General features: G+C 35.6%; 2 protein-coding genes across 3 annotated transcripts in view; both read right to left on the bottom strand.

Moving 5' to 3' along the window:
* The window catches only part of LOC129747505 (copper-transporting ATPase 1), a 108,905-nt gene extending 104,681 nt beyond the window's left edge, over positions 1-4,224 (bottom strand). The window contains exons 1-2 of one of the 2 annotated variants that reach the window (XR_008737515.1): positions 3,770-4,224; positions 3,612-3,705 (exon numbers count right to left, since the gene is read on the bottom strand). Coding sequence is in view for 1 of the 2 variants with exons in the window: in XM_055741758.1 (XP_055597733.1) it covers positions 3,612-3,705; positions 3,770-3,806 (131 nt within the window). In the remaining variant the exon portion in view is untranslated. The remainder of the gene's footprint in view (positions 1-3,611; positions 3,706-3,769) is intronic. The other variant, XM_055741758.1, reaches the window with a different exon arrangement.
* A 6,630-nt stretch (positions 4,225-10,854) lies between these two features.
* On the bottom strand, positions 10,855-27,334 carry LOC129748790 (uncharacterized). The gene is made up of 2 exons (XM_055743540.1): positions 27,219-27,334; positions 10,855-12,379 (listed from the first exon to the last, which is right to left on the bottom strand). The coding sequence occupies exons 1-2, from the start codon at positions 27,239-27,241 to the stop codon at positions 11,350-11,352; spliced, it is 1,053 nt and encodes a 350-aa protein (XP_055599515.1). The 5' UTR covers positions 27,242-27,334; the 3' UTR covers positions 10,855-11,349.
* Positions 27,335-27,552: the final 218 nt, after the last annotated feature.

Below are 27,552 nucleotides of genomic sequence, written 5' to 3'. Positions count from 1 at the left end.
AAACAAATCAAATAAAATTAAATAATATGAAATAACCGTAAAAATACAAAAATGCATGAAGGGATAAGGCCATCATAAGAGTACCTGTATCAGTGGTCCATACAGCCGGTTAAGACCCGAATTCCGACCAAAGCAACTGCACACACCAGTTTCAACTCAACTGTTTTTAGGACTGATATAAGGATTGATCTAAAACTGATGAGATTTGGATCCACTTTGACGGAGTTCTAAACCGTTTGACAGTTAATGGAACACGAGTGAGGTTGCCAGTTTTTTTCACTGGATTTGATCTAATTTCTTTGGTCCAATTCTTGTATAAATTAGAACCAAGAATAGATCACGGATGCAGGTGCTCAAAGGCTTCAGCAATTTCTTGGCAGCCCACATATATATGTATCAACTCGAAATAATTTTTTTTCCATCGTAGCACGCCAAGATCACACCAGCTTTTGCCTTAATTTGGGAAATTTTCTTTCACCCACTGGCATGAAACGACTATCCATTTCCAATCACAATAGAAATACCTATTTAAATATTATTGGGTACTTAAAATTGAATTGTGGCTTTTCTGCATTCAAATAGATTCTTCAACTCGATGCCCGTAATTCGATCAACATATGTTTATTTCTAGATATGAAAAAACTTTAGCACAGTACATTTATGAACAAAAACTGCAAATTACTAAAGCGAGGAACTTCTTTTTCCCGACACAAATTCCGGCAGTTCCGTCAATGAATTAGATTTTAACGATTTCATGAAACAACTATATTTCTGCTATTTTTTACAATTTTCGAAGTCGAATATCATCACTCCCGGATGCCTCGCAACCTCATTTCAATTGCTTAAACAAACGATTGAAACTTCCTGCTCACAACAAATTTTTGTACATTCATTAGCCAGTTTGAAACTCATCCTTAAGCCCATCCATAAGTCGGTTGATCACAACTTCTGCGATTAGTGTTTCTATGCACATCCAGCAAATCGATTAAAATATTTGCACACAAATTATCACAAAAATTATATTCAAATCAATCAAATTAATAAGCATTTACCATCAGGTCAACGCTTACTCTTTCTTATGTCTGAATAAAGGTGGTACAATTCCAAAATTTGGATTTCATTTTTCGTATATGGATACCTAAGTTAAACCAAGTGTTGTAGGTTTCATTGAAACCTTAATGATACCTTGATAATCCATCGCTCAAAATAATTTTTGAGAGCACAACGATGTCAGTTTAAGGAATCAAGTAAAATCAAAATTTGGCATCGCTGAGCTCTTGAAACTTCTTTAGAAATGGTGGCTTGAAGAGGTATCAATAAGCTTTTCAACCAATCAAATTTTCCTTAACTATACTTTGTGCATAGAAAAAAGAAAACAAAATACCATCTTTAATCGGGCAGAATGATACCGATTTTTAAAAAAAATCATTATTGCAATACGATGCCTAGTTGTGACGGACACTAAATAATTTGCGTACTACGAATGACCAAATTTGCTATTTGTTTTCAGTTCAATTTAAATTTCTTATTAAACCTGATGAAAATTGAATACCAAATTATGCTATCATCTTGATCTAACTTTTCTTATTTATGAGAGAAACTGAAACCTAAAAGATGCATTGTTGCAGGAAAATCAACACCTTATCGTGCTATCATTTAGCTATTAATGCTTTACTTTGGCATTTTTAGCATAATGATACCTTAATGAATTCTAATTGTGGCATCGGGAAAACTACAACAATCGACTATGCTATCATTTTGGCAGCTCGTTTTGGCTACTGTTCGTTACCGATTAAGGCATCAAAGTCTGCTCGGAGTCAGATAACCCCAGCAGACCTTTATGACAAAATAATACCTGATTTTGCTATCATGCCTCTTAAAAACAAAATTTGGTATCATTTTGCTCGAATAGGGTGGTGCATTACCAAAATTAGGGTCTCACTTTTCATGTACGGATACCTTAATAAATTTGTTTTGGTAGTTTTGAAAACCCGGATAAAAACTTTAAGGCTTGTTTTCTCGAAATCAGCATTTCGTCACTTGCACCCATCCGATCCTAAGCGCCTCATTTATCAAAGCGTCCAAATCAAATTCCTAGTATATAAATGAACTGTTATCTTCAACTTTGCAATGGTGCATACAGTTTGGAAAAAATGCATTTTCCAATTGGAAATCGGAACGCAGTTCAAGTGCCCCGGAGCCAAAAAGCTGATAACGAACGCGTAGAGGGAGCAAACACTAATTTTACCCGAAAGGCAGAAATAGCTTCTCAGCAAAGTCGTCATGCTTCGAGACGACTTGGCCCTAATTGGAACACAATAGGACAATCTCTACTGATAAACCCGTCTCGTGCAAGTTTAATGATTATAGCATAGCTAACATATTTACCGGTAACGAAATCAAGCACAAACTACCTACTGGTGGATTGATTAAGAGAACTTTGCTACTCACGCACAGGAACTAATGGACTAGCTTGGGACTTAGAATTGAAAAATTGACCATAGTTCAACGGGGTCACGTTTGAGAAATAATTTTTAATCAAACTCCTGTAGGTATTGTCTCTCCATGTGAATAGGAGCTTATTTTTTGATACGTGGGCGATCGAAGTCGATTGATTGCATTTTGTTTTGTTATTGTTGTTGTATAGATTGATGACGAGGTGACAATTTGACCGATAATAGAGCTTCGTTGCAAGGAATATTTAAATAAGGTAGTGTCGAGAGCCATATTGGATTTTTTTTTGTGACGTCACAAAAACGAATGTATCGAAAATTTATATGCGAATGGCAGAAATTTCAAAGAAAAACATGTTTTAGAATGAAAATGGATTCCAATTTCATTTTGATTGTGTTGTAAGACCTCTATTTCACTATGTTATGAAATTTTCTGGTCCTTTAAAGATTGCATTACGTTTTATTTCTCGTTTTAACAATGAACGCAATGTCATCTTGAAGCTAAAACGTTCAAAAACGAAGATAAAATCTACTTTAAAAAGGTCTAGCTGGTGGTTATTGAGTGTTCAACTGATTGTCATGATTTTTATCCAATCGGTTTACCATATTCAATTCTTATGTAGAACAATTAACATCAATTGATTATTGTTAACTCGATTTACTAAAACGCAAATAAATAATTGTGTTTTTAAAAAAAGTTTGTTTTTTGATAACTTTTTTGTAATAAGGATCTTAAACTGCACTGACTTGATCATTTTCATGGAAGAATTTGAACTAATTTTAAAGTTTTGCAAATTTGAGTAGGGAAAATCCACCGTTTTTTCGAACTTCGATGGTCTATTTCATACAAAAATTACTTGAAAATCCAACTTTTTTCGTACCAAGCTTGAAGAGCAAGAATCCTTCTAGAATAACAGGTATTAAAAGTGGAACATTTTTAGCAAATTCTTCAAATTATCAACGAAAAAGACAAATTTCCTAGTAAATTAACAGATTTTTCGCGATTGTGACGTCGCAGTGTGTACTAATACTAAAGCAGGGCTGCCTCGACACTACCTTCTTTAAATATTCCTTGGCTTCGTTGCTGTTACTGCTTTTGTCATGACGATTAATTGATCATTTTGGGCGAGATTAAGAGTGATTTGAATGTTCACTTACATAGATTTGTACAATTTTTCTGCATTTGATGGCGTTTGAACAGCTGTTTCTTGGGCATTTTCTTTTAACGAAACCCCACCGGTGCCAGTTGATTCTAAAAGAGAAACATTTCATTGAGACAAAAAAGTGCAAGGCATAAATTAAAATGATTTATTTACCATCTGGGAGTGGACGAACTTCTGTTTGACTTTCCATGACTAAAGATGATATCTTTCTGTTTTCTTCACCAATAAACACAATCAAAACTTTTGTGTGTCCAAGTTACGGTCCTATTCTGCCTCCGTACATAACTATTACACAATGATATCTTGAAGACTAGCTCATTGACCGACAGACACACTTACATATGGTTGGATTGATAAAATATTTTCAGCTTTTCCCCTCCATATGACTCTTGCTTGACTACACCAATTTTTCACCTATTCACGCCAATCGGCCTTCCCCTTTACCAATAATTTAAAGGTAGAGTTTATTCTTCAACACTTTCTAAACAAATTTGTTTCCCAAATTTCACTTTGAAACGCCCCCCTGCACCGAGAACTTGAGAACTTTACCGAGCCGCGCCGAATGTTTGAATGAATCAATCGGAACCGAGCGCTTACGCGTAGACGAATGACATCTCTGCACCATTCTTGTTTTGGTGTTCTTTGTTTTGAATCTCTTGCTTCTGTCAGTCATGAATAACTGTGACACCGCAGTATACGGCATACTGCTGTTCGTGAATTGTTGAGGCGTAAGACGAGGACTGGAAAGCACGGAAAGCATGTCAAAGATCGTCGAAGTGATACGCCATACGCATGCGCTTGGTTGGGAGGTTTTATAGCAAAAACACGATGGAGTTTCAAATTGAAATAGTTCGACACGTTTTCGAAGCTGGTAGAATTAACGAACATCATTCCAATTCCAGAATTCAAAATACGGAGTCCAGATCTAGTGTTAAGATTGAGAGTTTTGATTTCAAGGGGTTTAGGGACAATTTTTGAATTCTTCAATCATATGTGGAAGTATATTCATTTCACAATAATAAGAGAAGAAGATTTAAAATTTGCTATGGAAATTTGTTTTATCTGCTACTCTATGATCTTGAGTTCAACTTTTTAGTTTAGAATTTATAGACAATTTTGTATTTTGAATGTTTGTAGATACTGCCGTTCAAAACCATATTGTCCCATGTGGAAAATCATGCAACCGAGAAAAACACAATTGAAATTTCATCTTTCTTCCAGTTTTTCTCTCAACTGAAATTTCACCGACAGTTTGATCGAAGTAAATAGTTCAAGATCATTTATTTACAATGTAATCTGCCAAAAAAAATTTTTTTTTCTACAACCAACAACAGAGTACATCCAAAAATGCTTCGTCAGTTCCATGCGAAACTGTGACACGGCCATACTTTTTCTAGCATTTCATTAACTATAATAATGTCTGCATAAGCTAGTGTTTTTTTTATATGTGAATACACTGCCCCTACTCGCATAATAGTCCCATATGAGAAAACGAACGAGCGAACGAGAAAATGAGCTTTGTTTTCGAATATATTTTTGAATTATGACCACAATTTTCAGCATAAACAAAAATCGTTTGTTGGAATGTTTTTTAGGTTGTGATTATAAATCGTAGGACATAATATTTCCGGGATTGGGCTTTTATTACGACCCGTAGCACCTTTTTATCCGTTATGGGACTGTTATGCGGGTATATACGAAACTTTTTTCAAATCTACTCGCATAACAGTCCCATGCCGAATATATTTTTATCTACCATTGTAATTTTTTCCTCGGATTTAATTATTTCTGAGTTTCCTAAAGCAGTAATCAACTATAAAAACATACTTCTGGGTGAAGATTTTAAGTTCCATGCCGTAAGATGGATCTTTTTTATGTTTAATTGTATTTGGTAGAGTTTTTTCTTAGGCAGTCATTCCTTCTATCTTTGTAGCCAAGCTTCAAAGACTGTTTTTGAATATTTTGTCATCAACTAGATTGAATCTTCTTCAGAAATGACTTAGACTATCAATCTAAGGTTTCCTCCGAAAATAAAACTTCTAGGACAAACTATCTTTTTAAATTGTTTTATAGTGAAATCCTATGTCAAAAAGGACAGACTATCATCTTAGATAAAAAATGACAAAAATGCATATGGGACTGTTATGCGAGTAGCGGCAGTACAATTTTTAAGAATTTATAAATGAATAAATTCCTCCAAGTTAGAGCTTCGAAATAACGTATAAAGTACATGTTATTCAATTTTCGGACGTTTGCATGCAATTTTCAGTAAGGTTTTCTCTACGCGTTTTTTGCGTGGTTTTTTTATACGGCTTTTTTACGCGGTTTCAAAGTCCTTTTCAAAGGAAAACGTTTAGAATTTTAAGCTGGAAGAATCTTAGCCCTGAGACCTGAGACATGGGACATGCAGGGTTGCCACAGAACCGGGAAAACAGGGAAAACCGGAAAAAAACTCAAAATCAAATTCACATTTTTCTGCATAACAAAGCTAATCCTCTTCTGAATGAAAAATAAAAACGTAATAAAAACGTTTTTTATGGAAATATTGTCAAAAATAGATCTGTTTTCAATAATTTTAATTGTTAAAACAATGTACGAAATCAGTTTTTTAATTATAAATATAGTTTGCAATGTTTGCCAGTACTGAATCATGCTGAAAATATTTTTAAAAAAAGTTCGAAACCAAATATGGAGTCGTATGCAGTAGAGGATTTAGAATTTTTTTTTTACTTTTTATCGCTACTACAAAAAATTACATGGTTCCTTTTTTAATTTCTTTCAAAATTTTCAATTTCAATGTATCAAAATATTGTTATCTTGACCTCAAAATTCATAAGTGTTGAATTCAGTTTTTAAAATAGTATAGATAGTTTAATTCGCGTATCAATCAATTTAAACTTAAAAATTTGATTTAACTACGCTTTGAAATAAAAAGTAAATGATCCATATTTTTATTGATTTTGATACTTTTGATTTTATTAATAAATTTAGATATCAATATGAATTTTGAATTCCTTTAGTAATATTTTTCTCTATTCATTTCGAAACTGGAATTCCTTAGTTTAAAATTAAAAAAAAAAAAACAATAGGTGAAACTGAATTGAATTTATGTTTTAAATTTTGTCTCTTTCTCAAATTTACATATGCTGTTGAATAATCTTAATAACTATTCAATAGAGGCCTTGTAGCTTGTTGCCCATATATTTTTTTTTAACTTTTGGAGTCAGAATTCAAGGTTCAAAAACAATGTTTGGTGAATGGTTTCTAATTAGTTATTCATTGCAACAAGCTGCAAAAAGTTTTTTTTTTAGCACGATTCGTAAACGTATCCAACGGAGCTTGCCAAGTTGGATAATTACGTTAGGTGCTGAAAAAATCGAGTTTTGCTATGAGTGGTATCCACAATTTTATAAAAATTTGGAAAATCCTTTGAAAATCCATTAATTGACCTACAAGAAGTGCATCTTACAAATAACCACATGTCAATGGCGATGCCAAATGACTGAAAATTTTTGATAAAGTAGATCGTAAAGTAGATCGTGGAATGTACTTTTGCAGGCAAAAATTATCACTTTTCGATAATTTTTTCAGTATCTTAAAGTTAACTTTTAATCAAACAATGCCTAAAAACAAGTGTTCATAATTGCCTCGTATTTTGAAACATGGGCAATTATTGACAATCCTCTGTTTAGCAAAATTTTATATTACACTTGAAGATGCATTTATTACTGACTGTAAAATGTATGGAAACAACATTTATACTGAATTTACTGCGAGAAGAGAGTTACATGATTGAACGCCTTCAGAACAACTTTTAATTCTAGAGACGTGAATTTTGTGAGCTTTAACAACACAATGGATATCTGTAACACATCAAAAAATTGGTAAACATGATTTAAAACCCTGTAACGATTTTGTGTTTTTTTCTATCATTTATATAAATGTGACGAAAACTTTAAAATTGAATCGATTTCGAAATTTTTAATTTTTGGAGTGTTATGAAACAACCAAATCAATGAAATAAGTTGAAAATTTTGCTATATGCCGACGCAAATGGACAATCAAAGTCTGGAAAACCTTGAATTTTTGTCCCGGAAACCCGGAAAAAACGGAAATTTCATCAGATCTGAGACATGAGACATGAGACCTGATACCTGAGACATGAGTATGAGACATGAGACATGAGACTTGAGATATCCTAAGCAATACACCAAAGTTCGAATTTCGCTGAACAAAGGTTCCAAAGGGAATTGGTACCGAATTTTCTCGAATGCGAACATGATAGTTACAAAAAGTTCCTCAAATAGCCTTCCATGGACTTGAAGTTCCAAGAAATTCCTCAAATAGCCTGTTTTGTGACATGTCAATCACATCCATTCAGCATAAAAGTTACAAATAAGATCTCAAAGAGCCTTCTATAAACTTAAAGTTCCAAGAAGTTCCTCAAATAGCCTTTTTTGAGATATGTCCGCCATTTCATGAATATGAAATGTGAACAAACATCACAAAATGGCATATAAAAAATAAATCATTTTTTGTAGCTTGGAAACTGTTGAAATGTATAACTTATATTAAAATTTAAACTCAGAACAACTAAAGCTAACGAGTAAAGGATTGTTTTTGAAAAGAGTAATTTTTTTCACTTTAAAAAATTTCATCCAACTGTATTTGCTTACCACAATGCTTAAAAGTTATAAACATGGATTCCATTTTTAAAACCGATATTGATTTAACGGATGTTTGATTAGATGCCGTTTCGTAATGTTTCTGAGTACCGTAAAACGGGGTAAGATTGATAACTTTTCATATTTTTAAAACCAGTACTGGACTCCTATGAACGTAAAAAATGGTTGCAGTAAATTTATTAGACTACTTTAAATATGATTTAAAAATAGATTTTGTCTTTGTTTAGAATTTGATGCTTTGGGGTAACATTGATCAGTCTCTATTTCGACGATTTTAATGAGTTTTCTTGATCATAAAGGATACAAAACACCTTCATAATATTTACAAATGCTAGTAATTGATAAAATAAGACAGTTGGTGTGTTGATGCCGGACAACAATTTAATTCGAAAGATGTATAATCATGCTGCATAAATTAAGGGGCAACATTTTTTAAAATTACTTATGAAAATTTTACTACATAAAAATTAAATTTTGCCTTCATTCAATTCGCTAGGTCCTCGCTCCATTCCCCTTTAATTTATTCCTTCAAACTTAACCATTTCATAGGGTTTCTAGCATTTTGTTTAAGACCAAGAGGAAAACGTCCCTATTTTTTAAATATTAAAAATTTTCCTCAAAATACAACAAACTACACCAAAACTATAAATTTACTAAGGAAAAAAGTTGAACTGTCACATAAATCAACCTGCTGCGTCTAAACGCTTTGATTTCATCAGGAAGCGTGTTTGTTTGCGAGCCTTCAAACAAATAGATATTTCTATAGATATGTTAGATAGATCTAACATTTCACCACGTTTTCGTCAAAATTTTCATTTTTGGTAGATTCTGATGGCCGAAGCTTTACATTCTGATTTTTTTTCTGAAAAATTTAAATCGTATTTGTTTTCTGATGTTTCGGAAACATTGATTTCAAATTTGTAAACCAGACTGCTTGAAAGTAATTTTCAAGCTTAGTTTTAGTTCAGAAGGAACATCAACTTTGAATAAAATAATTAATGACTTTTCTCAATTAGCATTGATTTGAAACTTTGATTCTGATTTACTTAGAATCGTTATAGAAAATATTTTTCTTTTCGAGTTTTTGTTGTGGCCATGAGTAAGAAAATGGTTGTTGAAATAAATTTGTTTTTCGTTTGCATTTTTGGTATTGCCATTATTTTAGGTGTCTTTTATAGTTAGTAGTTAGAGATCCTTCCCACTCTCATGAAGCAGAGCGGGGGTCTCACAAGCAATAGAAACACATTTGAATATCTCGAGAACTTATCGAGCAAACGGAATCAAATTTGGCATGCGAGGGTATGTGGGTAGGTAGAATATTTTAATGATGGTTCGAGAATACCCCCCTTTCCGAGTGGTTTTAGAAAAAAAGGGGGAGGGGGGCTCCCATATATATTTTTTTGTGCAATTCGATAATTCGATAACTTATTATGCAAAAGAAACCAAATTTGACCTAGGAAAGTATTGAGGTACGAGAAATGTTTTCACGATGTTTTGAGATCCTTCTCTCCTTCCTTTGAGTAGGTAAGGGAGAAGGAGGTTTCCCATACAATTTTCTACATAACTGGAGAAGTAATCGAGCAAATGAAATAGAATTTACTTAGCATGCGAGTGTACTTGAGTACGAAAAATGTTATGTTTTTTGTTTTGAGACCCCTTCCTCTCCCCAATGGGTATAGGAAACGGGGAAGGAAGGCTTCCTTACTATTCTTGTTTAACAGAAGGTTTTTACTGCATTTTTTCCTATGGTTGATGGCAGATGGTTACAAACTTGGGAAGGAAGAGTATTTAGATATAAGAAATATTTCTATGATGATTTGGTTCCCTTTACAGGATAGGAAGGGAGAGTGAGGTGCCATACGTTTTTTTTCATGATTCAAGAGCTTATTAAATAAATGGAATAAAATTTTACAAGGCAGAGTATCCTTTGGGTATGAGAAATGATTCTATGGTTATTTGAAAACTCTTATCTCCTTCCAGATGATAAGAAAGGGGGAAGGGAGTTACACAAATGGAGTGGATTTGACAGGAAAAAGTATTCGAGTACGAGAAAAGCTTCAATTTTTTTTCTGGAAGGAGGAAATCCTGAAACTGTAGTGAGGGGATGGAGGAAGGACCTCCCATACATGTTTTGTTGCATATTTTGAGAAATATCAATCAATAGGAGAAATATGTTACGTCAGAGGATTTTGGTTTGCGAAAAAAATAATGATTATTTAAAACCCCTCCTTCTATCGAAAGAAGGACAGGAAGAAGCAGGAAGGCTCTTTTACATGTTTTCATATAACATGGAAACTCGAGCCAACGGAGCCAAATGTTGAATTTATTTGCCTCTCCCCCCAGCTCACCAGCGACGTTTCTAACAATATCATTCAAGTGGACAATAAAGGGATCAATCAACTAAAATCATTCAAAAATTTATTGATTTGCAATGATATTTATTTTGTTATTTCTAAATAAACATATTATAAATAAGTATTATTTTAACAAATGATTAACTTGTTCCTAAATAATAGCAGTCGTTTTTCAATTGTCTTCCAAAAATATATTTTATGCTATTCCGTGTTGAAAAGTGAACATTTCGACACTGAAAACAGTATCGAAAAGTGCTACTTTCCAGCATTGAATTCAGTGTCGAAAAGTTCATTCCACGACCTAATTGATCATATAGTTTTAGTCTTTGGCATGGTCGTCCACATGTTGCTATTTGTTGACATGCGCTTCTTGTAGAATAATTAATAAACTTTCATGGGCATTTTTCGAATAAACATAAAATTGTGTTATTATCCAACTCTGCTTATGATTCGTGCTGAAAAAAATCACTTTTTTAAACTTGATGCATAAATAACTATTAGCGATTGAATCATATCTTTTTCACGTAGGGGCAGTTATCGCGCTTACAGAATTCATTTTTACTATTATAGTGACTTTAGTAACTAGGAAACATTAAAAGGAACATTAAACATTCGTTTAGTGACTTTTTCTTTAAATAAGGAAGTACATAACCGAAGAATGAACTGATACTGCAAGTTAGTTGCATAAAATTTATCAATTCAACTTCAACGCCTGGAGAATTTCGGCTCGTGGGGTCATTCTCTGATATTTGGCTACGTTGCCGTCGGTCAACTCGCTGCATACAAAATTTGGACCTTTGTCACCCGCACAATGCCGGAATCGTTCTTCCGGTTGAGGGAAAGTTCCCGGAGGTAAATCACAGCAAATTCCGGCTTCCAGCGATCCGGTACAGTCCTCGTCCGGTAGAATTACCATGCTTGGATCGATGACGTTTCGGCTAAGGAATTTTCGACCATCTTCCCGAAGCCACTGACAGCTCCAGTCGTTACGCCACAAACGGATTATTTTAAGTTCGGGGAAGGCTGTAGACAAGTGATCGATCTTTTTCAACCGGTTGTGAGTGACGTCGAATCTGCGCATATTAGGCATATCCCAATTGGAAACGTCCAGTGAGGATAGGAGATTCCCGGTAAGCTGGAACAACCGAAGATTGGGTAGACTTAACCTTTGGCCAGTGTGAATGGTGTCGAGAAACCCGTAGCGTATCCGGAGCTCTTGAAGCTCGTTAAGGCCTTGCAGTTCAGACAAATTCAGCATCTTTATTTTGGTATGGCTGATGATGAGTTTCGTGAGGTGCGTCAGTTTATTGATGCCAGTGGGAAGTTTTGTTAGAGCAGGATCTTGAAGTTCCAGTGTTTGAAGTTTGTAACTATCCTGTTCGTTTATTATCAATTTCTCCAGTCCACATCCTGCCACGTGAAGCGAAAGTAAATTTGGTGACAATTGGATGCTGGGAACATTTCCATGAACGACGTGCAAATGTTTGAGGCCTTTTATGTGTTTGAGAAACTTTGACGTAAGGGCTTTTGTAGTTAGATTGGCGAATGTTACCACGATGTGATTGGCATGGATGGGTCTTATTTTAAATTCGTTCATCTCAGAGGGATTCAAAAGTGCCAGGTTTGATATGCAGCAACGTCCTTTCCAATACGTGGGATGAAATGGGCAATCCGAAGAACACTCATAGTTGGCAGACTGGCTAAGGTTAACTGAAAGAAGAAGACTGGAAATTCAATAAACCAATTAGTTACATGATGTTAAAAATGTATTTAATTTATGAGATTGACCCTTTTCAGAGAGAAATTTTTAAAGACTATGAAGAATCGCTTGAAATCTAATGTTGTTTGTGTACCAAATTTGATGATCGCTTAGTTGTATCTTATTTTTACAGCCATGGAAATGGTTGCAAATATCCAATGCCTATTTAGCAAATCTCTGTGCCCAAAATGCGCTGAAAAGTGTACTGTACAAAAGATGATATTATAGGAATAGCACTACTGGCATAAATTCTCGAGCTCCTTAGCAAATAATGCATGATCACTACATGCAAGCGAAACACGAAAATCATTCTATGGGATTTTCATCCCATTGGATAATTCATCCTAATAAAAAATATATAGTGAGAATCGAACTCACTGCAACATCTCATCTCGGCTTGCCAGTCCGATATCTTATCCACTGTACCATCTAAGTCGGTTAGCAAACGAAAGTTGATTGTCATATGTTTTATTTGGTGTCTTTTAGCCATATGCAATGCGGTTGCGCTGCGAGGACAATTCCAATAATTAGAAAGCTTATTAATACTGGTCCGGCATTAAATCTTATTCCGATAATTCAACCTCCAAGGAAGTTTATTATTGGAGTAGATTCTGATTTATGGGTACACTGATATTATTGTATTGATCCTTTGTTTTAAAGTCGTTAAGTCATAGTGAAAATAAATCACCTCGTTTTGCTTAAACTTCATGTTTTTCCAAATTTTATATTATTATTTTTTTCATATATTTACCACTGCGCGGCATTCTTCCCTACCTTCCAAATTTTATGAAAACTTAAAATCTCTTGGAAATTGTTCGAATTGAGTCGTATTTCATATTCATATTGTATGGGATCACCTGGTTTTGAAAAAGAGAGGGGTTTTTGAATAATATAAATCATCTCGTTAATTCAAACAATATTTGATACAATTTTTTAACTGAAATTATTTATCATTTGTATGTCGAATTTGTATTGTTTAGATTGTTTAGACTTGATTGTGTATCAAATATGATGAAAAAAACTGGAAATTAGTTAGAGTTGACATTTATTTATTTTTAATTCGTAGAAAAAAAACACACACATTAAAGGATCTCAGTGAAACTTCGAAATTTAGTATGAAAACCATTCTTTAAAAAAAAAAGAAGATTTTAATTATAATACTTCATATTGTTGTGTTTAAACAAACTTTTGTATTTAAAATTTCTTTAAAAATTCGAGTTTTCATCCGATTGCCACCAAATTTTCAGGGATTGAAAAATAACTATCAAACTTCATTTCAAAATTTTACTCGTATTTTATTTACAGTCCATACGCAAAAGTCCGCACCTTGGCCTAAATGCCGGCCGGCCCTTGGTGGCCGAGTGGATAGCGTAGTGACCAGAGCTTAAAACTTTCGACAGCCTTGCGTGAATGTGAAATTTCTCTCCATTCAGAGTCTTCCGTTTTCGTTTCCTTCATTGCCTTCTCTCACTCGAAAAGCTCTCTCTGACTGACAGCGTTTACAATTTTCTGTCGCTCATCTTCCCATTCGTTTTGGCCTACGGTCACATTCACTTCGATGACATGACTGTGAGCTTCGATGCAAATTCAGTCATTTGGATTTTTAATGAATGGAATCCGTTTGAGAAAAGTTGAACGTTGTTCCTGGCGCAGAGCTATCAAATTAATAGCGGCTAAACGGTAAACGTTAGAAACTTGATGTCTTTGAGAGAATTTATTCACGCAACTAGATCTTTCATATTCTATTGAAAAATAAATGATTGATTCACATAGAAGGAAGATAAAAAATATTGTTGAAAAGGTTTCTCGGCGATTTCAGTCTCAAAAAATCTTAAAACGATGTTTATTTACTACATCCGACGTTTCGGCATGTTTATTTTGCCTTTATCAAGGAATCTGGCGAGTTGGAAAGTTTACAAAAAAAAAAAATTTAAATTAATTATTGTATCAGCTTATCTTATTCTTAACTTCTAACTGTTTTGATGTTATGAGGACAATACAAATTAAATATTATATAATTAAATGTTGAGAATAATACAGATAAAAAGAGTAAAAAAATTATATAATATAAAGCTATGTGAATGTTAAAAACTTTTAATTCTACTTACAGTAATTTTTCGTTTTAATTGTCCAGAATGTTTTTCGAATCTATGAAACTGTCCTGAAGAAAAAGTCGTCTCGTTGTCTGTGGTGTGAAAACATAGAATATTGAATGAGCTTTTAAGTTGCGTGCAAGCTTCTATGGAATATTTCTACTTACTGGCTGAGCGGATGGAAATCTATTGCAAACTAATGATGTTTTCGTTTGGTGATACTTTTTTTAAAAAACTTTTCGAAATGTAATTAGAAAACGAGAACTTTTTGGTTTTCCTGTTCGTTCTTTCGTTAACCACTATCGATTGTTGTTGATTGTTGTGTATGAGATGTGTTTTTTTGTGTATGAGTGTGTTGGTGTTTGTTTTGCATGGAGTTGAAAATACCGGCGTAAATGATACTTAGCCCTTCCGTATCAGTCTTTTTGTTGACAGTGTTACCGTTCCTTGCGATGTGACACATTTCAAGAGTTTGAAGTCCAGAGGTGTATCTATGTCGATCGATGATTTTGGTCCTTTCCAAGTTGAATGAGTGATCTTGTTTGATGCTGTGGTGCAGAAGTGCTGTTTGTCCTTTTAATGTTGTCATTCTTGGGTCGTGTTTGTCCGCTCCTTCGCTCCGTAATTTATCTAACGCCTTCTTAGTTGTCTGGGATAGTTGTTCATTTTTAAATGAGAGTCCATGATTTGGAATTTCCATTTCTCATTCATGTTAGGGGAAAGTTTGTCCACTCGATTGATGAACAACTATCCCACAACTCTACGTCACAGCCTAATAAACAACAGAAATTCTCGTCCAACAACAAATGTTTCCGGCGAACAACAATACACATATAAATCGATCTCGTATATTCCCGGTTTAACAGATAAGATAGGAAAATTTTTGAAATCTGATTACTCTACAACTAAACTAGCGACCAAATCGATTTCAAAAATAAAACAAATCATGACAAAAGTTAAAGATGTTGTGTCAAAGGATGATTCGTCGAACGTTGTTTATAGTATACCGTGTAATGATTGCGATTCACAGTATATTGGTATGACAACGAATACACTAAAAGAACGGATTGGAGGACACAGGTCGAACAAGAAGGCGTTAGATAAATTACGGAGCGAAGGAGCGGACAAACACGACCCAAGAATGACAACATTAAAAGGACAAACAGCACTTCTGCACCACAGCATCAAACAAGATCACTCATTCAACTTGGAAAGGACCAAAATCATCGATCGACATAGATACACCTCTGGACTTCAAACTCTTGAAATGTGTCACATCGCAAGGAACGGTAACACTGTCAACAAAAAGACTGATACGGAAGGGCTAAGTATCATTTACGCCGGTATTTTCAACTCCATGCAAAACAAACACCAACACACTCATACACAAAAAACACATCTCATACACAACAATCAAAAACAATCGATAGTGGTTAACGAAAGAACGAACAGGAAAACCAGAAAGTTCTCATTTTCTAATTACATTTCGAAAAGTTTTTTAAAAAAAGTATCACCAAACGAAAACATCATTAGTTTGCAATAGATTTCCATCCGCTCAGCCAGTGAGTAGAAATATTCCATAGAAGCTTGCACGCAACTTAAAAGCTCATTCAATATTCTATGTTTTCACACCACAGACAACGAGACGACTTTTTCTTCAGGACAGTTTCATAGATTCGAAAAACATTCTGGACAATTAAAACGAAAAATTACTGTAAGTAGAATTAAAAGTTTTTAACATTCACATAGCTTTATATTATATAATTTTTTTACTCTTTTTATCTGTATTATCCTCAACATTTAATTATATAATATTTAATTTGTATTGTCCTCATAACATCAAAACAGTTAGAAGTTAAGAATAAGATTAGCTGATACAATAATTAATTTAAATTTTTTTTTGTAAACTTTCCAACTCGCCAGATTCCTTGATAAAGGCAAAATAAACATGCCGAAACGTCGGATGTAGTAAATAAACATCGTTTTAAGATTTTTTGAGACTGAAATCGCCGAGAAACCTTTTCAACATTACCGGACCAGTCGATAGGAAATTTAAATATTGATAAAAAATATTTTTAAAAATACTTCGTGTATACACCAATTAAAAAAAATTGTCGAGGACATCACAGAAATCAAATGAAAAAAAAAAAAAACAGAAAAAAGTTATAAGCAATTTAACAAATAAAATGAGAATTTTTCAGTTTTTGTTAATCCTCTAGAACCCATTTTTTTCCGCTGAAAAATTCACAAAAGCCTAGTTTTATGATTACAAACAAGGTTTATTCTACGAAAAACTTTAAGATGAGACAGAAATAGGAGCTAAAGAAATTCTCTTTCAGTACTTTTTCGATTGTAGTTTCTATAAACTTTAACCAATTTCTCCTAAATTTTGAAATATATAAACCCTGAGCAAAAGTTATATTTATAATAGTTTTTGTTGAAATTTTTCCACAAATAATTTAGATGTTTCAACTTATACTAAAAGTAAATATTGTACATATTTTTCGAATTGTTGTCATACTTTTGCAACCCCATCTTTTAGCGGTGTTCATTTCTTCTACCTAACTTAGAAATTTTTCTTTTAAAAAAATCAATCCAGAATGTAGGTAACTTTTTAAGCTCACTGCCAATAATTTTTTAGATCGTAAAACTCATTGACCAAGGATTTCTGAGGTTACCAAATTGATCATTTTTCGAAAAATAGGTCAATTTTTAGTTTTCTCATATTTCTAAACTTTTCTTAACTGTTGCTTGTGACAACTGCTTGTCAAACCATTTGCATTAGTATGGTTTGTAAGCTTTCCACATTTAGAAAGATTCTGCGAAAAAAGTAAATAAAAATTATTGTAGTAAAAAAAATGGTTTTATGGCGATTTTAACAGACCCCGTCTTAAGGCGGGTTTGGCACCAGAGGGTTGAATTTTTTTTGAATAAGTTTAAAAAAAATCAGTGAATTGATAAAAAAATATTCAAATTGCTAAAACACCCAACTTTATTGAACATTATAGAGACAAGAAGAATTTATACCAATTCAATGACCCCAATTATTACTTCAAGAATATTTTTTTATTATTTGATTCAATTATTCAAATTATCAGCTTTTCAATGATGATGAATGAAACATTAGATTGCATTAGTTTATTTGTATACATTCAATCACTCTTGAGTTATTTTTGTTGTTATGATTTATCATTCATTTATTGACTTTTTTTAGGTGAAAACGCCTCAGTTTGCAATTCATATAATGAAAATTAATGTTTCGTGCGCTTACATCGTCTGAAAGCTAATAACTTTGAAAAATGAATCCATCAATAAAAATGTACAAACTCATCCGAACTCTATAAGTTAATTGAAAATAGGCATTTTTCCCATCTAGATGAATTTTTTAGATGTTTTGCAATAGAAAACGAAAGTTTTTGTTGCGTAGATAAATTGTCTCGAAGACATCAAATTTCTATCGTTTACCGTTTAGCCGCTATTAATTTTGATCACTTTTTTCGTACATGCAAAGTAGCACAGGTGAATATGATTGGCTCACACATTCAAAGAGGATCCAATTGAATGATTATTGAACGTTTGGTCCTTTCACGACTTTGTGGAACGAATAAGTGTGAAACGAATGGTGAAACAAAAGAGAAGACATTTACAGTCAACAAGAAGCTCACTCTATCAAAACGGAGATTATTTCATCGACTGCCGAAGAAGATGAAAGGGAGAGCTTTTTCTCTCACATTCAACCCGTTTTCTGTCAATGAAGGTGAATGTTTCGAGCACTGGTAGTGACACGGTAATCGCTTGGACCACCTGGGGCATGGGTTCGATTCCCATCTTGGTACTGGGTGTTAAATGTTAATCTTAAGTTGTCCACGTTTATTCAGTCTGTGAGCCTGAATCGGCTAAGACGGTGTATGTCCTTTCAAAATTCCGCACAACCTGTGAATCAACCGTTTTTTGCATATAAACCATGCGCGGTCCTATGGGGGGGGTGATCGGGGTGATCACCCCCCCCAAGCGGCAAAAAACCGTTACGAAAAACTCGCAAACGCTGGATTTCATATAAAAACTATGACCTTTTCCTAGTAGATGTACTTTCGAATTCTCAAATTTTTCCACTCCGTGGGGGTGTTTGTTCAATAAAAAAAATTTATTAACCACTCAATAGCCTAAAATTGAAAAAAAAGTCGGTCCGCCAAACTGAAACAGCTGTAACTTGCAATTCCCTGGAACGAATTTCACCAAATAACTTTTGTTGAGCTACTTCTAGCGTTGAATTTGAATTTGCTGACCATATACGCTACCGGCCATAAGTTTAGGATCACCCCCTCAAAAACTTGAAAATTTGTTTGGCCATATCTCAGTCATCTTATGACATATTGCATTTCTTTTGATCTCATTTTAAAGTCGATGATCAAAACTTTTTCGTATGTTTTTGGCAAAATGTATATGTTAACTTAATATGACTTAAACTTCTCTTAAAGTTGGAAATTTTCCAAAAATTCGCACTTTAAATGCTCATGAGTTGTTTTCGCTTTTTGGATATTTTGTGAGATACCACGTGGACAGAAAAATGAGATTTTCACCCCCTTCTCCCTCTCTGTACACAAGTGTGGACATTTGGCAACCCCTACTCCCCTTCCCCCAGGTGACCACCTGGGGACAGATTCGATTTTTGTTGCCTACATCTAATACTACATTTCCATTTCTTGGTTTATTTTTCATTGCAAGCTCCGATTTTTACAGAATGTATCTCAATTTGAGATTCTCAAAAGCCCATATTTGTTTCTGAATTAAAAATATCGAATTTGTCTAGACTCTAGACAATTTAACTTTAAAAGATACATTCAAATTTCAGAATATTTAAAAAAAAAATAGTTTCTTATTTTGAAACGTTTTTGAAAAAAATGTGCTTTGTATTTGCCTCGACGTAGCAAAAATGATCGATTTTGATTTATTGTTATATAACAATTCTTCATAATTCATACTATATTTGGTAATTTCAGATTTTTAGAATTTTAATTAACATACTTTTACGTTTGAAATACAAATTTTAGATAAATACATGGAAAATGGTAAAACACATCAAATTAAAAATGTGTTTTCTCTTAATTAGTTCTTTTTTTTTAAATTAATTATTTATTTTTCATTCCAAGTCTATTTTATTGTGATATTTTACGTCTTTCATTAACTTTATGCACTTATACCCCTTTGGCTCGAAGGTCCTCATACATTTGAAGCCGTTATCACAATTAAACAATTTTAATAATGATCAATAGTTTTTACAAAAAAAATCCATTCATGAATTTAAAACTTTCAAAATTAAGTACATTAAGTAAGAAATCGATACGATAAAGTTGTTCTGAGACCAAATTATAATTAAAATTGAAAAATAAATTTCAATTATGGGGATTTATGGTAGTAAAAAATTACATTAAAAATGTGAAACTTTGATTATTGGTTGAAATTTATTATTAGTTATGTATTTCACATGTTTTGATTAGTACTTTTGCTCCAAAGCTGTCAAAGGCTCGGTTTACCTGCGTATGTATATGAATGCAGTTGTTCACGCATTGTTTGTTTTCTATGCAAAAAGTGAAATCTATTTTTATCAATTGAGCTTGAGATATAGCTCAGTTGGCAAGTCTGTTGTCTCCTGAGCAGATGTCCGCGAGTTCGAGCCCAAGAGTAAACATCGAACACAGTTGTACCGGATAAGTTTTTCAATAACGATCCGCCAACTGTAACGTTGATAAAGTCGCGAATGCCATAATGATGGTAAAACGACTATAATCGAAACAAAAAAAAAAAAAAAAAAAAAATTTTATCAATTCTATCATCACTTTTAAAATGTTACTCACAATGGTATTCGGTGATGAAAATATTTTGAGCTTCTTTACGAATTTTCATGTTCATGCTATTTATTTTCAGAATATTCGTTTTACCGAATACTTGAAAAGGTTCAATAGTCGGTATGCGGCCGTTCGCACTATTCGGTACATAATTAATGATATCAATTCAATTTTCGAAAAATACTGAAAATACTACTTCTGAAACTAGATGTGATGGATAAAATCTGAAATCGAGTTCAGAAATTTATTTTCAAAATCACATTTAAAGCATCGGCTCCAAAAACTTACCTATGTTTTAATTTTCCCACGGTTACATAAAACTATTCCGTCATTCCCGACTATTTTCTCGGAAACAAGGCAATCGCTCAAGTTGGAGACATTTTTCTAATTTTTGACCAACAAGGATTTCAGGATTCACACCAATTATATCGCCGATACTGTTATCAGTTCATCTACACAGAAATATTTAAAATTTTGATTAGAAGTCCAGCCTAATAACTTAAGTTAAAAAATCCACTCTGAATCTGAAAGTTTGGTTATTTCAATTGCCGTTGATTATGACTTTTCACAGAAATATTGAAATAGTAATTTTCAGAAATTAACTTTTTATTCAATATGTGTTTATTTAATTCAAACATCATAAAAAAAGTTTGAAATATTGAGAGCATGGAGAAAAATACGGCTTTTCACTTTTTTCATAAGCAATTCGTTGCAAATTAGTTACTTTTTCTTTGGATTCAGTTTAAAAAATTAGTATGAGAGCTTGAAATTTAAGAAAAAACATATAAAAATGAAGCTCCAAAAGAATATGATTTTGATGATTTAATTTTAGAATTAAATTCATATTTAAAAATTTAAGAATTTGAACAAAAATTGAAAATAATTCGATACTTTCGAACAACGATTCAGCGAAATACTTCAGAAAAATTATTTAATATTCAGTTTTTAATTCAAAGCAATTATTAACAAACACTTTTCTCAAATAATCGTTTTGAAATTGTTGCAAATTGAGAATCAGTTAAATTTTTGGGAGGGTCTACCCCTGATATAAACATTCCCAATAAAAATATTGTGGATAACTTGAAGATTTTTTTAAAATTTTCTTCTACGAAAATTTGTGTTTAATTTTCATTTGTGAAATGACATTTATATCGAAAAATTCCTTAAAGAATTCTTAAAGTTATAATGTTATAATTTTTAAACTACCAAATGTAAAAATTTCTTTTGTCAACACTTTTTTGCAGTGAACATCTTAGATTCGCAGATTGTTTTATAAAAGGATATCAAAATAAATATGTTGAGGAAATTTGTTTAAAGGTTTCACTATTTTTCTCCAATTTCAAATTTTTCAAACTACAAACATACAAATTACAAGTCTTATCTGCAATTGCAAACTAACCCCCCCACCCCCCTCTTCCCTCCTCCACTTTTTTTCTCAAAATAAACGTATTTTCGACAGATATTTACGATCCTTCTTATTGACTGATTTTTGAAAATTTTACTTTCTTAAGTTTCTTAACTGTCTTCACTACCTTAGATCGTTCATAAAGGTGCTGCTTTATAATCACCCAGTTCAACAAGGCCAAAACTATGGCTGGGCTTCAAACGTTCAAGGTACAAAAGGCCCCTAATCGCGACGAGAAGCAGAACAAGTACACGTTTGTATGGGAAATTCAAAACCTGTGAAATGTTATGCGCTGCAGGTTAAAATTGATCCAGGCCTATTAGAAGATCTCATGCCAAATTTGGGCCAGATCGGATCACGGGAAAGGGTCGCCCAACGAGCCTGAAGTTTGTATGGAATTTTGAGACATTTTGTTCGGGAGAAGCATGAAAAACCAGTTTTCCATCAATAAATTTGTTTCCCGTCGGCCGATTTCTTTCAAAAACAGTTTTTCTTAAAGCCTAAATTATGAAAAATATTTAGCTAGCGAACGGTAGACAATGTGCAACTCGAGACCCCATAAACCCAACCTTCGGGTAGTGGTCATATCACCTCTTGTCTGCAACTCCGATTCTCTACCTCCCCGTGGTGCTAGCTGGGTTGCGAGCAACCTTAGCGGAGATCGGGTACCCAACCCCGGTGGATGCTTTGGTCGCATGCAGACTGAGTCAGGGGGCTTCGTACGCGTCTGTTCTCCATGTCAGGGGCGGCGTGCGGAGTGCAACAACGTCCTGGTGGTGTTCGGGACCCAAAACAGCAACATCACGACGGTCCTCCTGCGAGATAGTGGGGTTAGCTGCGGGCCTTGCGAGCCTGTGACTACAAAAAACATAAGCAACGAACAACGAACAACAAATTTCGGATGGAAATCGGCAAAGACCCACGCGACGAAAAGGGACTAGCGCTTGGAGGTATGCTGGAAGGGCTCCACGGTACGAACGTATCCAGATGGTCGTGCCATCTACCAGAGCTGCGGCAACACACACGAGCTTGGAACAGCTTTTATAGTGATGGGAAAGATGCAAAAGCGCGTGATCGGGTGGTGGCCGATCAACTCACGAATGTGCCGGTTGAGAATCAAGGGCCGGATCTTCAACATCAGCATCATCAACGTGCACAGCCCTCACCTCGGAAGTACCGGTGACGACAAAGACGAATTTTACGCGCAGCTGGAGCGTGAATACGACCGTTGCCCAAAACATGATATCAAGATCGTCATCGGGGATTTCAATGCTCAGGTCGGCCAGGAGGAGGAATTTAAACCGACAATTGGAAGGTTCAGTGCGCACCAGCTGACCAACGAAAACGGCCTCAGACTTATTGATTTCGTCGCCTCCAAACGATTGGCCGTACGTAGTACCTTTTTCCAGCACCGCCTCCCACACAAGTACACCTGGAGATCACCGTACCAAACGCAATCACAGATCGACCACGTTTTGATTGACAGCCGGCACTTCTCGGACATCATCGACGTCAGATCATGTCGAGGCGCCAACATCAAGTCAGACCACTATCTGGTGATAGTGAAGATGCGCCCAAAACTCTCCGTAGTGAACAACACACGCAACCGGCGCCCGCCTCGGTTAAATATCGCGCGACTGAAGCAACCTGAGGTCGCGGCAGACTACGCGCAATCGGTCTAAGCAGCGCTGCCGGCAGAAGGCGAGCTTGATGAAGCCCGTCTCGAGGACTGTTGGGATACCATCAAGACAGCCATCAACAGTGCTGCGGAGAACGTTATCGGTTATGTGGAGCGATCTCGACGGAACGACTGGTTCGACGAGGAGTGTAGGAGGGTGATGGACGAAGAGAATGCCGCGCGGGCGGCAGTAGTGCAAACAGGGACCCGTCGAAATGTGGAAAATCACCGACAGCGGAAGAGGCAGCGAGTCCGAATTTTCCAGATGAAAAAGCGCCGCCTGGAGGAGGAGGAGCTCGAGGAGCTAGAGCAGCTGCATCGTTCCTAAGAAACACGAAAGTTCTATCAGAAACTCAACGCATCCCGCAAAGGCTTCGTGCCGAAAGCCGAAATGTGCCGGGATAAGGACGGAGGCATCCTGACGGACAATCGTGAGGTGATCAAAAGGTGGAAGCAGCACTTCGATGAACACCTGAACGGCGCAGATGCAGGAGATCAAGACGGTGGGGAAAGGTACATCGCCGGCGTAGCCAACGACGAAGAGGAGCCACTCCCAACGATGAGTGAGGTTAAGGAAGCCATTCGCCAGCTGAATAGAAACAAGTCGGCTGGGAAGGATGGTATCGCAGCTGAACTCATCAAAATGGGCCCGGACAAGTTGGCCGATTGCCTACACCGGTTGATAGTCCGGATTTGGGACATAGAACAGCTACCGGAGGAGTAGAAGGAGGGGGTAATATGCCCCATCTACAAGAAGGGCGACAAATTGGACTGTGAGAACTACCGAGCGATCACTGTCCTCAATGCCGCCTACAAAGTGTTGTCCCAAATCCTACTCCGCCGCCTAACGCCACAAGCAAACAGATTCGTGGGAAATCATCAGGCCGGCTTCATGGAGGGACGGTCTACGACGGACCAGATATTCACATTACGGCAAATCCTCAAAAAATGCCGGGAACACCAAGTCCCTACGCACCATCTATTCATCGACTTCAAAGCCGCATACGACACGTAACGAGCTTTGAAAAATTATGGACGAGAACGGCTTTTCCGGGAAGCTGATCAGACTGATCAAGGCGACGATGGAAGGAACGCAGTGCTGTGTGCGGATTTCGGGTGAATTCTTGAGTTCATTCGAATCGCGCAGGGGGCTTCGACGAGGTGATGGTCTATCCTGCATGATGTTCAACGTGGCGCTAGAAGGTGTTATTCGACGAGCGGTGGGCGAAATGCGGGGCACGATTTTCAACAGATCCAGTCAACTTATCTGATTTGCCGATGACATTGATATAGTCGGCAGATCATCTGCGGCGGTGGAAGACATCTACTGCAAACTGAAACGCGAAGCAGGAAGGATTGGGTTGATGATTAATACGTCCAAGACGAAGTACATGCTGGCCTGCGGATCCGAGACCGACCGAACCCGCTTGTCCAGTAATAACAAGGTCACGATCGACGGCGACGAGCTGGAGATAGTCGAAGACTTTGTCTATCTCGGCTCACTGGTGACCGCAGACAATTACACCAGCCGTGAGATCCGGAGGCGAATTATCAGCGGAAGTCGTGCCTACTATGGACTCCACAAGCAACTGCGGTCGAGAAGACTTAGCCCTCGCACGAAGTGTAAGCTGTATACGACGCTCATTAGACCGGTTGTTCTCTACGGGCACGAGACATGGATATTGCTCGAGGAGGACCTGCGTACACTCGGAGTATTTGAGCGACGAGTGTTAAGAACCATCTTTGGCGGCGTACAGGAGAACGGAGTGTGGAGGCGAAGGATGAACCACGAGCTCGCGCGACTCTACGGCGAACCCAGTATCCAGAAGTTGGTGAAGGCTGGTCGGATACGCTGGGCGGGACATGTTGCAAGAATGCCGGACGACTGTCCTGAAAAACAGGTGTTCGCTACGAATCCGGTAGGAACAAGACGAGCGGGGGCGCAACGAGCGAGGTGGTTAGACCAAGTGGAGCGTGATCTGGCGAACGTGGGATGCCCGAGAAATTGGAGAACGGTTGCCATGGACCGAGTGAATTTTAGGAATTATGTTCGTCAAGTTATGTCGTGAGACGGAATACTATGTAAATAAAATAAATAAATAGAATCCTTTACAAGTATTATAGAATATACACCAAATTTTACGATGATCGATTCAGTAGTTTTAAATTTTTTTTCCCGGGCTGTTTAATTTTCGTTGATTTTGTTTAGGAGCCCTCTTTTTTTTTTTAATTCGAAGGGGTTTGGAAGTATTATAGAAATTATTCTCGGTCTTAAAAACGGCTACACACCAAATTTCACGTTGATCGGTTCAGTATTTTCCAAAATTTGTATCATATTTTAATTAATTTTGTATGGGAACGGCATGAAAGTATTTTGGAAACCATCTCCGACCTCAAAAACTCCTATATTCCAAATTTCACATTGATCGGGTGGTTTTCTAGTCTATAGGGAACAGACAGACAGCAAACATTAATTTTTATATATGTAGATTTGCCTCGCTCTGTGGTATTGAAGAGAGATCTTTTCTAAAAAACTTCTTGGCTCTTTTTATGTAAATATACCGAATAAATCTTTAAGTACAGCTGACAAAAGTTAATATTTCATATTTACTTACAATCCGACTCAGGGAAAAATTTGGAGAGCCATTTAGATTTCCAAATGGTTATAATTAGTGTGCATTTGTTTACTTGCTCGAACAAAGTATTTTTGTGCTTTATTCCTGTAGTAGATAGTATTGATTTGACGTTTCGTAACGTACAAATTATCCGTCGTAACTTACGATAGCACTATACTTGTTAACCATTCTCGCGAATTTTTTAATAATTTTGTGTGTAGCTGTGGATTTTTCAAGCTCTTCTACACAGACGATTCTAACCTGTACAACGGAGGCTCAGTTAGTTCGCGCATTATAATATGTAAAGAATTCACCTACAGAATACCTAATATCGATCTTCTCAGTATCGATTGGAAGGGTTTGAGAAACCTTTTATGTCGGGCACTATTGCAATCCATTTACGTAATAATTTTCATAAACCACCGTGACTTTCGTGTTCGCGTTTTCTTGATCTATCTCTTTTTTTTATAAACTTCTTCCTAATACCAAATTTGACGTTTCTAAAATTTCTTGAGGCAACACTACGTATCGTTAACTGACAACATTAGGCCGTGTCAACAGATGTTTTGTGTCAAATCATGCTTAAAAACCAATTTTTATGAGAATCACATGAAAATTGTTTGTGTTATGTTATATTTCTAGTTCATTTTTTAAGTGAGCCCTCCTTCTCTAATGTCGATGGTTTTCAAAACAATCATACAAAACATATTTGATCTAGAAAAACCTCGCGTACTAATTTTCACTTTATTATGAGTACCTAAAGGATTGAAATCGAGAGAGAATTTTTTGCATTTGGAATCGTAATGATCAAAATTCCACGACTTCTTCACAAATTGCAACAATTTGCAACAATTAACACATTTTCACTCTCTCAGAGCACTGGTTTCTCTCATTTGAACTCAAACCTTCTAATTTTCTCTAACAAATTGCCACAAATTATCACAAATTCAATCATTGGCTGCACATTTTGTGTGATCATTGACGAATTTTCTCCCTTCATTTCAGTTCCCCGTGAGTACTCGTTATTAAGTTATGATGTCACATAGAAAACTTAAGGGTTAGAAATGTTTTATGTATTTTCAAAGATTTTAATTTTCAGACGACGAACGTTATCACAAAATCAATCTCTAGCCCGTCCATTCGCCCTGCAAGGAAGAAAAAACTCACCTGATCAGTAAGACCGCCCACATTTTTTTTTTTTTGACACTCGATGTTAATCACTATTCCGTAATGTGCACTTATTGCCGGCTGGACATCAACTGAGGAATTAATTCCCGAATCAACTGCTTTTATCTTTCCGCTACTGAAAATCTTGGAAACAACTCCAGTATCCCTATCTATGGTAATATCGCGAGAAGGAGCGCACCATACATACGTCACCACCCATAGCTGCTGATACTGCAACAGTTGACCAGTTAACCCATATCGAAAATCACTGTTTACCCGGGAAAGTATATTCCATATTCGACATATTTACTATGCCTTAGGATATCGCTCCGAG

Source organism: Uranotaenia lowii, chromosome 2, assembly GCF_029784155.1.
Source record: "Uranotaenia lowii strain MFRU-FL chromosome 2, ASM2978415v1, whole genome shotgun sequence".
NCBI classification, from domain to species: Eukaryota; Metazoa; Arthropoda; class Insecta; order Diptera; family Culicidae; genus Uranotaenia; species Uranotaenia lowii.
Note: the sequence above shows the minus strand (reverse complement) of the source record. Positions and strands in the feature narration are given on the sequence as shown.